At 36.7% G+C, this 12,239-nt stretch overlaps 1 protein-coding gene across 1 annotated transcript; it reads left to right on the top strand.

Moving 5' to 3' along the window:
* The first annotated feature begins 2,015 nt into the window (after positions 1-2,015).
* LOC115676180 (cytochrome b561 and DOMON domain-containing protein At3g07570) lies at positions 2,016-5,993 on the top strand. The gene is made up of 4 exons (XM_030599068.2): positions 2,016-2,273; positions 2,541-2,940; positions 4,964-5,253; positions 5,630-5,993. Exons 1-4 carry the CDS (start codon positions 2,079-2,081, stop codon positions 5,855-5,857), a joined length of 1,113 nt encoding a protein of 370 aa, XP_030454928.1. The 5' UTR covers positions 2,016-2,078; the 3' UTR covers positions 5,858-5,993.
* Positions 5,994-12,239: the final 6,246 nt, after the last annotated feature.

Here is a 12,239-nt window from a genome sequence, read left to right as displayed (position 1 = left end):
TGATCATATTTAGGAAAATATTTTTCAAATTATTCATTTTCCGCGAAACAAACGCGTAACTTAACTTCATTCACTAGAAGAACAAAACCATTCCATTTGAGATATCCAATGTTAATTTCACCTTTAATGATGACATGCAATGTTTTTTTTTTTGGTCGAAATTCCTCGCACGCATTTTACTATTTCATCTTCACATCCATTATAAGAAGTCCCAATCCAATGATTTCCAAAGAGATGAAAATTACAAAAAGGAAACTTCCAATCTCACACTTTCCCATAGAATGGGCTGCGTCAACATATGCAATCGCAAATCTATACTTTAGGATTACCCATAATCATTTGTTAACACTTCAAAACGGGTAGGACAAGTGATTGATCCTTCTTTTTTTTTTGGTCAGAAAGATTGATCCTTCTCTAGGTGAAGAAGTTGATAATTTAAGGGATGTTAGAGTCCACAAGCTAGTTGGAAACACACGGTGTACGATTTCTTCAAAGCAATCATCTCGTCTGCAATCTAAACTTCGCCATAACATCCTTAAATTGGATTATCATTTGCTTCATATGGAGCTCATGGATACCCGTTTCTGTATGTCGATTAAGGGGTCCGTTTGTTTGAAAGAAAATTATTTTTCGACTTTCCGATGTTTGGATGACAGAAAACTAATCGATTACGAAAAACGTTTTTCATGGACTGAAAACGACAATTTTAGATTGGGAGAAAATGGCTTCTCATTCAGGTAGAAGGAAATCACTTTCCATGAATCACCAAATGAATTAAAACTGACATTTTCTTTGAAAATGATTTGGAAGAAAATATTTTCCTTTATCATGAAATTTTCGGTAAAACGAACGCACCCTAATGACAGTTTCATAACGAAAATTTAAAGTAGCTCGACCATTCTAAATCTAAGCTCACAAGATTGTTTTAAATCAGAAGTCCAGCTCGAACCCGAATCAAGATAGTAAAAAATACCGACGCTCCCCGGAAACTAGTTCCGTGTTGAACATGAAGAAACAACAACCTGTGTATTATATAATCAAGATATATATTATGAATTAATCAGTCTCGGATCAAGTCAAATCCCAATCTTTTTTTCCCCTGATAGCAAAAATACGATGTTGAAGAAACAAAGGCATGATGACTGTGGCAAAGTTGTGGGACAAAGAAGATGAATCGCAAGGCCAAGCTGAGCAATCATCACCCACCACCGCCTGCTCCACATTTTCTCAATTGACATTTGTCACCGTTTGGAATCTAAGAACTAACGCAAAGGTTGGCGACGCGGCCAAGACTCAATCATCACCTTCCCCAACATTCCCCGACGGCATCATCCTGGCCGTCGGATCGACGCAATACACCTTCCCTCACTTAAAAAAAATAAAAATAAGAACCCCTATGTAGGGAAAAAAGAAAATGAAATTTACATTTCGTCCCCGAAATTGCGCGCTTTTCGAAATTAAACTTTTAAACTTTTGATTTATTCAATCGAGTCGTTGAAGTTGCCTAAATTTTATAATCTGGTTTATTCAATCGAGTCGCTGAAGTTGCCTAAATTTTGTAATCAAGTCCTTTTTTTTGCCCATCTCGATGGACTCGAGTTGATGTGGCTGTCGGATCATGTTGGACCGCGACAAGTCCTTCGGCCTCGGAAGGCCAGCCGCCGCGAAATTTCTTTCTCTCTGTGGACAAGTCATCACGGGAAAATGTTCTATACCTCGTCGTCCGACGTGGTCTGATGGCCAGGTTAGCTTGAAGCAGATCGGTGCTGGTGCCGGAAGGACTTGATCCGTAAGTTTATGCAGGTTCAAGGACTTGATAAGATAAATTTAAAGTTGAATTGTTTGACTGGCAAAGCCGTGTGAACGCAAGAAAATGCATTATTGATTTTTCCGACAAAACATGGGAAAATTAGAAAAGGAATAATAAAAAAATGACATGTTAGTTACAGTCATGCTCCTTAAAATAATGGAGCAACATCGTCACCATCCTGGGGGCATACATGTTGGGTCACATATATTAATGTCACGCTTCCTCCATTAATTTCCTCCCTCCAGAGAGAGAGAAAAGAGTGAAACAGATGAGAGACAGAGAGATGAAGGCGTCTTCGTCGTTGATCCTCGTCCTCGTCTCTCTTTGCGGCCTGGCAGCGTCCGTGAGCTCGCAGTCGTCGTCGGACTCGTGCAGCTCCAATCTGAACGTCGACGGCATCCGCTTCGACACGACTTCTCTCACCTGCATCTCCGCTTGGGTCTCTGAGAACTTCATCCTCAGGGTAAGGCTCTTGTCTCTCTTCAACCAGCTGATTCAATGTTGGATGTATGTCACGTTTCTTCGATCTCTAGTTTATGGCGATTTTCGGAAACTGGAAACTTTTGAGAGAACAGATTCCAAATCTTAGCAACCCCCGATCAAAGTACGTACGAGTCATGGGTCAATTTTTGTATTATAGTTAAATTCATTGTAGGTGCTATATAAAGTTTTGAAACTTTGGATGTGATGCGATCGATCAATCATTAGTGAATTTACATTGCGATTGCAGTACAAGCAAGCATCCGCAAACACATGGAGCTTCGTCCTCTCCACGCCCTCCACCGACTCCTACGTAGCCATGGGCTTCTCGAAGAACGGTTTGATGGTTGGGTCAAGCGCGGTGGTCGGGTGGGTCTCGTCCGGCAGCGGCATGATGAAGCAGTATGCGCTGGACGGCCAGACTCCAGCCCAGGTCAAGCCCGACCAGGGGTCCCTGACCCTCCTGTCGAACTCGTCCATGATCGCCTCGCAGTCGAACCGTACCTACATGGCGTTCCAGCTCGCCGTGGCCCAGCCCGAGTCGGGGCTGATTTACTCGGTCGGGCCGTCTGGATTCACGCCGGTCTCACCGGGGTATCAGCTGATTCAGCACCAGGACATGACATCAACCTCCGTGAACTTTGGCTCCGGTCAGCACAACTGCTCTCTTGCTTTTCTTAGCTCTTTCGTGTTCCTTTCCCAAATTACAACCTTCGATCACTAAATTAATACGATACATCGAATGTCAAAGGTCATACTTAAACCATAGCATAATTAATTGATTTAATGTTTGTTGGATTGGTTCCATGTGGTAGGTGGCTAGTGGGTTTCCAGGCGTTATGGGGTAGATATTAGATAACTACTCCATTTTCTTCTAGGTCGAACACGATAGATCCAGACACGTAACCAATTTGGTAGACATCAAAAGGAAGATGCAGAGGAAGTGATCAAAGGTAGAAGAAAATGACAAACGAAGGATAAGAAGAAGAAGAAGAATATAGTTTTAAAATGTGCACGGTCTGCATATAATTTGAGTTTTTACATAGAATATTGTAATAAATGCAAGCACTTGTTTGAAAGAAGAATAGTTTCTCCCCTTTTCAAACGTGAAACAGCCCGAAATAACAGTGCAAAGATGTCAGAAGAGAGGAAGAGAGGCTACCACGTAATTAGATTGTAGACATGAAACTCTTTGATTAAATTGCTTAAATCCTTTATTATTAAATTTTGAATGAGTCATTACACAAGATTAGATTATTTATATATTATTCATTATTCAAATAAAATGTCGATAGCTTGATGTTCGAACTGTCCCATGATTGTTACTTTATTGCCCACTCCTTTTCTCAATATATTTTTTTTCTTCTTACTTTATTTTATGGAAATGGGGCTAGCACCAACTATAACCAACTGAGTAAATCAATACATGTGTCGAAGTGTACGTTTTAAGCACGCGTTGAGTGTTGATGGGTCCATTACCTTTTTCTGGCTTGAGAATTATCATAGTGTGTGGGATGGCAACCCTTTTTGGCTGTACTCCATTGGAAAAAAGTGGAAAAGGATAAATATACAAAAAAACCACTATCTATATATTCACCCATCTACAGAAAATTAATCACATCGTAGAAAACATGCTGAAATGCTGTTCTAAGGAGTCTAATTTAGGACAAAAAATTAGGATGTCTCCAGCCCACGTCCTCTCCTCAATTCACCCAATCAATCACATAGTACAAAATATCGAGTGGAGAACGATAGCATAACTTGTGTATGGATAGACGGAGGAAGTGGTTTTACCAAAACACCGACATATCTCTACTTATGTAGTTCTTACTTTACGGATGATTTTCTTTTCATAGAATAAAGTTTGGACAATAGTAATTTGATCCTTTTGAAGCAGTTAAGTACCTCTCAATGTCAAGGGGGTAGGTAAGTGTCACATTGGTGCAAAGAAGTTGAAGAGCGTAATTCTTTGTCAAACGTTTTGATCACCCCCTTTTTGGACGGAAAGAAATAGGGTGTGAAATTGCCCCCAAGTTGACCCAATCGATGCTGACATCGTTTGATAGCTACCAAGAAGCAATCTCAGGACTCCCCAGTTAATCCCAAATTCGAAAAGGTCTTTTCTCCATATTTTTATTTTATTTGAATGAGAGTTTGAAAAAGTCTTTGACATAAGTAATATATCTTATAGTTGTCCAGGCAAAATGATTGGAGAGTTGCCACCCTTGTTACCTCGAGTAGGTCCAGGTACATGCATATCTTAAATAATAATTTTACGTAATTAAAATTGATTGATGGACAAGTTCAAACCTACCCAAAGAACTAGTGGCAGTCAAGATAAACCTTAGCTATTCTTTTTCGCCAAAAAAATCTGAAAGAAATTAAAAAAAAAAAAAAAACTAATAATCTATCGATCCGGTCCATATACTTAGGACGTTGGGAATTTATGCTCTTGGTGTTTAGTTGTTAAAAAGTTATTAACATGTGCCACCACGCTATCTACGCATGTGCTCGACTTGAGGCATATTGACTTTGGACCCATTAAGAGAATCGTCAATCTTTGTCTTTTTTTTTTTGTTACAACCGTACTTTTCTACAATCAAGATGTTAATCTGCTAGATCAAGGCTCTTTTTTCTAATATGGGGTCATTGGGCATGCAAATTGCGAAACAGGCCAAACCAGGACTCAGGGCACTCCCTACACAAGGCTGAGGAAGACCCATGGGATACTGAACATGTTGGGATGGAGCATCTTGATGATCGTTGGGATAATCGTGGCTCGCCACTGCAAGCAATACGACCCGATGTGGTTCTATGCGCACACCGCCGTTCAAACCGCGGCTTTCATTCTGGGTTTGCTGGGAATCATCTGTGGGTTCGTGTTGGAACATAAAATCAGTGCCAGTAACGTCTCCACCCACAAGAGCTTGGGCATCTTCATTCTTGTTCTTGGCTGCCTCCAGGTAATCTCTCTCTCTCTCTCTCTCTCTCTCTCTCTCTCTCTCTCTCTCTCTCTCTCTCTCTCTCTCTCTCTCTCTCTCTCTCTCTCTCTCAGTTCAGTTTCTTTATCTAGTTCAAGGCATGCACATACAACATTGGATTACTATATGTAAATATAAGTTTCTTTGGACATATGAATAAGGGCAAAAGATGGGAGATAGATATACCTTCATTTGCAATGCTTCTTCTGCAGATTATTATGTATTCGGAGAATGATTTACCTAATGCTATCTACACTATTTCCTCTCCTGATCTCATCTTCTATCGTATGTATTTGCGGTATTCCTTAGTTAATGAATGTGTATATCTTTTTTCTATTTTTTATATGGAATTTGGCAGGTGATGGCAATTTTGGCTCGACCGGGAAAGGGATCGAAAGTGCGAGAATATTGGAATTGGTATCACCATAATGTGGGACGGATTTTGATTATTTTTGCCATCGCGAATGTTTTCTACGGAATTCATTTAGGCGAACAGGGACAGAAATGGAATGTTGGTTATGGAGTTATCATTGGTCTTCTATTTGTAACTCTCATTGTTTTGGAGATACAAAAGTTTAGGAAGTGATGACACTTTTTGCACCCCTTTTGCATGTATTTGTTTCCACAGAGGTTAGGTTAAAGGGTCTTGGAGTTTGAACTTTCTCCCTTGTAATTTAAATTTGTTTGTTTTATAATTTATATGTTGCTTAGTTCTCTTGAAAGCCGTTTTTATTTACTTTTGTTTTTTTTATTGAATAAGGTCCCGTTTACTTACGTTTATATTTGTTTTTATTTATAAATAGTAAAGTCATTTAATTTGTTTTTAGTTTATTTAAGCGTTGCTTGATACAAAAAAATTTAATGTTTGGTTATGCCAACTAATAGATCTTCATCTAATATCATTTCCACTCAACAATATTTGTCATGTCTAAATGCCAATTATACTTTCCACTTATTCTGTTAGTCCATGACATATTTCATTCATAAGCTATGATAAATATCAACTAACAAAAGTAGCACGTTTATCAGATGTAAGAAAATCTTAATTATTATAAGACAAACCGGAATTTTCAAAAAGGTTAATAGCTCTTAGCTCTTAAGACATGATATGAGAGGGGTCACTGTTTATGATGAAGATATGCAACTGTCATTGAGTTAGTAATTTCATCTCTCACAAGAATCAATAGCACTACTAGCTCTCATCAAAGTTTTGGGACAAAGAACAAGATATAAGTTCTTACATAAAAAAGAGATCTACAATCGTTTTCCGCTATTAATCCAAAATTATAAATAGAGGTAACCAGAACCATTTTTCCAAAATGAAGAATGATTTTCTTTTGCCTTCAAAAAGATAACAGATTAGATTAGTTTATGTTTTCAAATAATTCATAATATCAATAACTATGCAAATGATGTTTTCATGCTAAAAACTATTTTTTTGATAGAAAAATGGGTGTTGTAAAAGTAACCAAACGGCCTTTAAAGGCGTGTCTGATAACCATTCTATTTCTCTATTTTTCTATTTTTCTGTTCCCAGGAACAGATTATAGAACATAAATCTGTTTGGCAATACAATTTCATTTTTCTATTTTTTGGAACAAATTTCTACTCCAGAATTAGGTTTGGAATAGAAATACTTTTCTATTTCTAAAACAGAAGTGAGAAATAAAAACTCTTTTCATCGCTCGCCTTCGCTACTAGCCGGCCGCACACCCGCTGGCGGCCTCCCACCGCCACTTGTTGGCTGCCTCTCGCCTCTCGCCGTCGTCCTCCATCGCCCGGCACCGGCTGCTTGTCGTCGTCATCCTCCAATGTCTGCCACTGTCCTCCGCTGCCCACCGCCTCCCATCGCTGTCCTCCACCTTTTCGCGGCTATCGGCCACTGCCACCCATTGTCCTCCGTTGTTGGCCGCAGTCCTCTGCCACCCGCTAACACCTGCCATACACCGCCACTCACTCGCCAACCGCTCGGAAGAGAGAAATCATGTGTCGTTATCAAACGAGTATTTTTGCTAAAAAACTTGTCCAGGGAATACAAATAGAAAAATCTATTTCTGGTTAGAAGTTGATTTATGAAACTGAATGGTTATCATTCGTACCCTAAGTTACTTCACAATTCGACGAGAGACGGTTGGCATTCAATGGCTATGAACTACACTATCCTTCAAGGGAGGAAAATGTCTAAAAAATCATAAACCTATTGTATGGTGACCAATTTAGTCAAACCTTTCAATTGTGCCAGTTTAGTTCTAAACCGTTTGATGATTTTTCAATTTACTCCTAAACCTTTTAATTGTGTCAATTTAGTTCTAAACTTTTTGATGATTTGTCAATTTAGTCCCAAACGTTTTGATAATTTGCTAATGTAGTCCTTCCGGCCAAATATCCAAACAATAGGTTTATGACTAAATTAGCAAATTTTCAAAAGGTTTAGGACAAAATTGACACAAAAAATGTTTAAGACTAAATTGGTAAATCGTCAAAAGATTTATGACTAAATTGGCACAATTGAAATGCTTAGAACTGAATTGGCTGCCGTACTATAGGTTTAGGATTTTTTTATATAATTATCCCTCCTTAAAGGACATCCTTTTCTTTCGACCAAAAAAGAAAGGACATCCTTTTCTGGGAAATTTCAGGATTGGGAAAATCCAGAAAATGGATGAGTTACTGAAAATGCAAGATGAACATATCCGGCCGAAAAAGGTAAGTCGTCAAATTTGTTTCATGTTGCAAGCTCAGATATTTAAGCACCTAATTGGATAAATTACTATATTCGCTCAAAATGGGGTTTATATAATGGGCATGCAAATTGTCTATATATAAACTACCAAACTGGATATATTTCTATATTGGCTTAATAATGGTGTTTATATAATGGACATGCAAATTGTCTATACATAAAATAAACTAGTTACTTAATGAGATTCGCACATCTAAGATATATTACCTAAAATGTAAATAGGAGGGAATAGTCTATGTATATATTTGTTTGTTGATATGTTGCTCAGCTCTCTTGAGAGCCGTTTCTAAGTAGACTCATGGATTTGATTGCAACTAGCAATATAGTAATTAGGGTAATTTATATTTACATTTTTTTCGTTAAATAAGGTCCCTTCTGGTCACATTTATTATTTTGTTTTCATTTATAAATAGTGAAATCGTTTAACTTGTCTATTTTTTTATTTACGCATTTCTTCATAGAAAAATATTAATCTTTGGTTGCCAAATAATAAATGGTTATCGAGTTTTTTTTTTCACTAGACAACGTTTATCATGTCTAAGTGCTGATTATACTTTTCATTTATTTGATTACTCCGTGATATTTTCATTCATAAGCTATATATAGTTAAGCTAAATATCAATTATTAGAACTAAGAAAAGCAGCATGTTTATTTCCTTATAACATTAAAAGAAGTACTTTCAATTCAAACTAAAATCGTGATTGTTTATCGAACGTGAGAAAATCTTAATTTTTAAACGACAAGCAAAAATTTCAAAATTGCTAATGACTATGAGAGGGGTGTCATTATTTATGATAAATGTCAGTTTTTTTCTTCAAAGAATTGATAATATCGATAACCATGCAACCGGGCTTTCCGTATTAAAACTATTTTTTTGTTAAAAATATTTTGGGTTAATAGTATTAACTTAATACCACAAAAAACCACAAAACCGTTACACCTATGACAAATTTATCTCAAACTAATTTTTTGACAACCAAAAATCCAAACTGGTACACCTGTGACAAATTTACCCTAAAATAATTTTTTGACTACCAAAAACCTCAAACCGATGTATTTGTGACAAATTTACCTTTTGTTAAATTGGATTAATACCACGAAAAATCACAAACTGGTACACCTGTGACAAACGGAGGGTAAAACCTCAAACTGGTACACCTGTCAACTACCATATGTCATCCAACTTAAAAATTTGATGGTAAATTTAACGTAAACTAACAGAAGGTAAAATTGTCACAGATGTACCAGTTTGGAGTTTTTGGTGGTCAAAAAATTAATCTGGGGTAAATTTGTCACAAGTGTACCAGTTTTGGATTTTTTGTGGTATTATCCCTAAAAAAAAATGGGTCTTGTAAAAGTAACCAAAACGGCAATGCACTATACAATCCAAAGAGGACTTCCTTTTTTGAGTAATTTTCTAGGATTGTGGGAATCCAGAAAATGAATGAGTTACTGAAATGCTAGATGAACTTATCCGGGCGAAAATGGTATGTTGTCAAATTTTGTTTCATGTTGCAAGCTCAGAAATTAAGTACCTGACAGGATATATTTCTATATTGGCTCAACAATGGGGTTTACAGAATGGACATGCAGATTGTCATACATAACCTAACCTAGTTACTTGCACATCTTAGATTTACTACCTAAAGAGTAAATGGGCTGGAAATTGTCTATGTATGAACCAATCTATCAAATTTCCCAATAAGATATCGTTGAAAATATCTTGTTTTCCTTTTCTGGTTGAAGAGATCTCTTTTTCCTTCCTCCTCCTTTTGAGTTTAATATGCCCCTCCTAGACTGTCGCACGCGATAAGGACGTGCCGAAGAGAAAAGAATAATATAAGATTTGCGCATTTTAATCATGATAATTGTTTTAATTTAAACACCCGTTTGTGTAATTATTGATTTCCACAAATGTCGATGTGCGCAAGACATACCGTTAAAGCCAGACCGAAGTACGGAAGTAAACGTCCGCGCGAAAAATAGAAACTTGTAAAGTAATGATTTTCCAGTGTCACAGCCCGATACATTCATTTGGTGATTTTTTAAAAACAAAAGGACGATGATTCTTACCAGCCCTCTAAGTATAGAATGACAAATTATCCTTTATCAAATTCAAGCTTTTCACTTCTTACATTCTCAAGAACCAAATTTTCAATGATGAATGAAGAGAAGAGCCTCTTTACTCCTTTTTTGACCTGACACAAGCGTAATTGACAAAGAATATGTGAGTTGAGAGCGGCTTATGACAAAGAACATTATATATCATTAGAAAAAAAAATTCATGCACATCTGTTTTTAGGATATGACCAAGCTATCATATTCGTTAAATCTGATAACAAATTAAATGCAAAGCCAAACCTGTTTATTTATATTTGTCTTGTTTATAAACTGAAGCAAGATTTCATTATCTTGTTCTAGAATTTTCTTGATTTCATTTTTTTAGATTGCCTTCTCTCTCACATCCCAATACATAACACTTGACCTCTCTGACTTTGCACTTGTTTTGAAAACTTCACTTGTCGGAGCTTATCATCAGGTGATGACTTTTGGCTTTTCATTTATTCAAATAGTTGCTTTAGGGTTTGGATCTAAGAAAATCATCTGTTGTTTTCGTGTTATGTATGTGCAAATAGTTTGGTGGAGATGGACAGAAACAAAAATCATGCTGAAGAAGAAGACGATCTATCTTTTGATGAACTCAATGATTTAGAACGAGACGAAATTTTCTCTGAGTTCATGAACCAAAGCCCTGTTGATGTCTCTTTACTAGAACAATACACGGATGATGAGATGTCAACAATTCTCAAGCAAGAAATGGACGATTCAACTATCGTGCCTATCCCACAACCGTCGCCGACGTTGAGCACAATGGAGTTATCTACTGATTTAAAGAAGCCACAAGAAAATCAATCGATATTTGCTCTTGAAGAATCAACCATCCTAAATCCGAGGCGATCAAAGAGGTTCATGCTAATACTTCAATTTAATTCCATAATTTCATTTAATTTCTTACCAACAGGACAATACCCGAAAAAACAAGGAATTATTTGCAGCACCCAGTTTTCTCTGTTACATGATTAGTACACGTCTAGGCTCCTTCACTTACTTATCAGCACTGTTAGAAGTCAAAAAAATTCTGTGCAAAATATATCTTTTGATGAACTCAATGATTTAGAAGGAGACGAAATTTTCTCCAAGTTCATGAGCCAAAGCCCTATTGACATCTCGGAACTCAAACAATACACGGATAATGAGATGTCAATAATTCTCAGGCAAGAAATGGACAATTCAATTGTTGGGCCCGTCCTGTGCACGTCGCCTACACCGAGCACAATGGCGTTATCTACTGATTTAAAGAACCCACGGAAAAAACAATCGATATCTGCTGTCGAAGAATCAGCCATCCTAAATCCGAGGCGTTCAAAGAGGTACATGCTAATTCTTCAATTTAATTCCATAATTTCATTTAATTTCTTACCAACACGACAATACTCGAAAAACAAGGAATTACTTGCAGCACCCAGTTTTCTCTATTACATGATTAGTACACGTATAGGCTCCTTCATTTACTTATAAGCACCGTTAGCAGTCAAAAAAAATTTGTGCAAAATTTTTTTTTTACACTTGAATAAGAAGTCATATAAAACAATTTGCTGGAGTAGAAGAAAGGTAGGAGACGGGAATTATAATTTTACCTGAAAGTATCCAGTTTTCAAATGAAAGACATTTTAAGTTTTTTGAGTGAAAGGAACAATCGGAAAACCTAATTGAATTAGATAACTAGTTTAGATTTTGATTATAATATACGCATTTTGTAAATAAAATCATGGAGTCCATGCTCATTTTTGTTCTGTCTTCCGACATCTTGCTGTCAAGCTCACAAAGATCTTAAATCTTGCAATTCTTTGCTTTTGGGAATAGAAGCTAATCAATTTTCAAATTCGTAGAGTAATATCTGGGTGGTAATATGTACTTCCGCATTTCATTTTGTATGGCCGAAAAAACAAAAGTCAAGTGTTTATCATAGTTGAGGTAAAAATCCACTCCAAACATATATAAGTCAAAATAATCAAAATCCACTGGCTTATTGGCATTTTTCCAGTTTATTATAAAATATTGTGATTGGATTGTCTTGAATTCACGTTGAAGTGTCTTTTTCCATGAAGTCCTATAGTTTAATCCAAATCTTATTCTCACTGAATTTTTACTCCTAGAATTATG

The sequence above is a fragment of the Syzygium oleosum genome, unplaced genomic scaffold, assembly GCF_021117445.2.
Source record: "Syzygium oleosum isolate NSW1041296 unplaced genomic scaffold, Sole_v2.1 Sole_v2.01, whole genome shotgun sequence".
Classification (NCBI taxonomy): domain Eukaryota; kingdom Viridiplantae; phylum Streptophyta; class Magnoliopsida; order Myrtales; family Myrtaceae; genus Syzygium; species Syzygium oleosum.
Note: the sequence above shows the minus strand (reverse complement) of the source record. Positions and strands in the feature narration are given on the sequence as shown.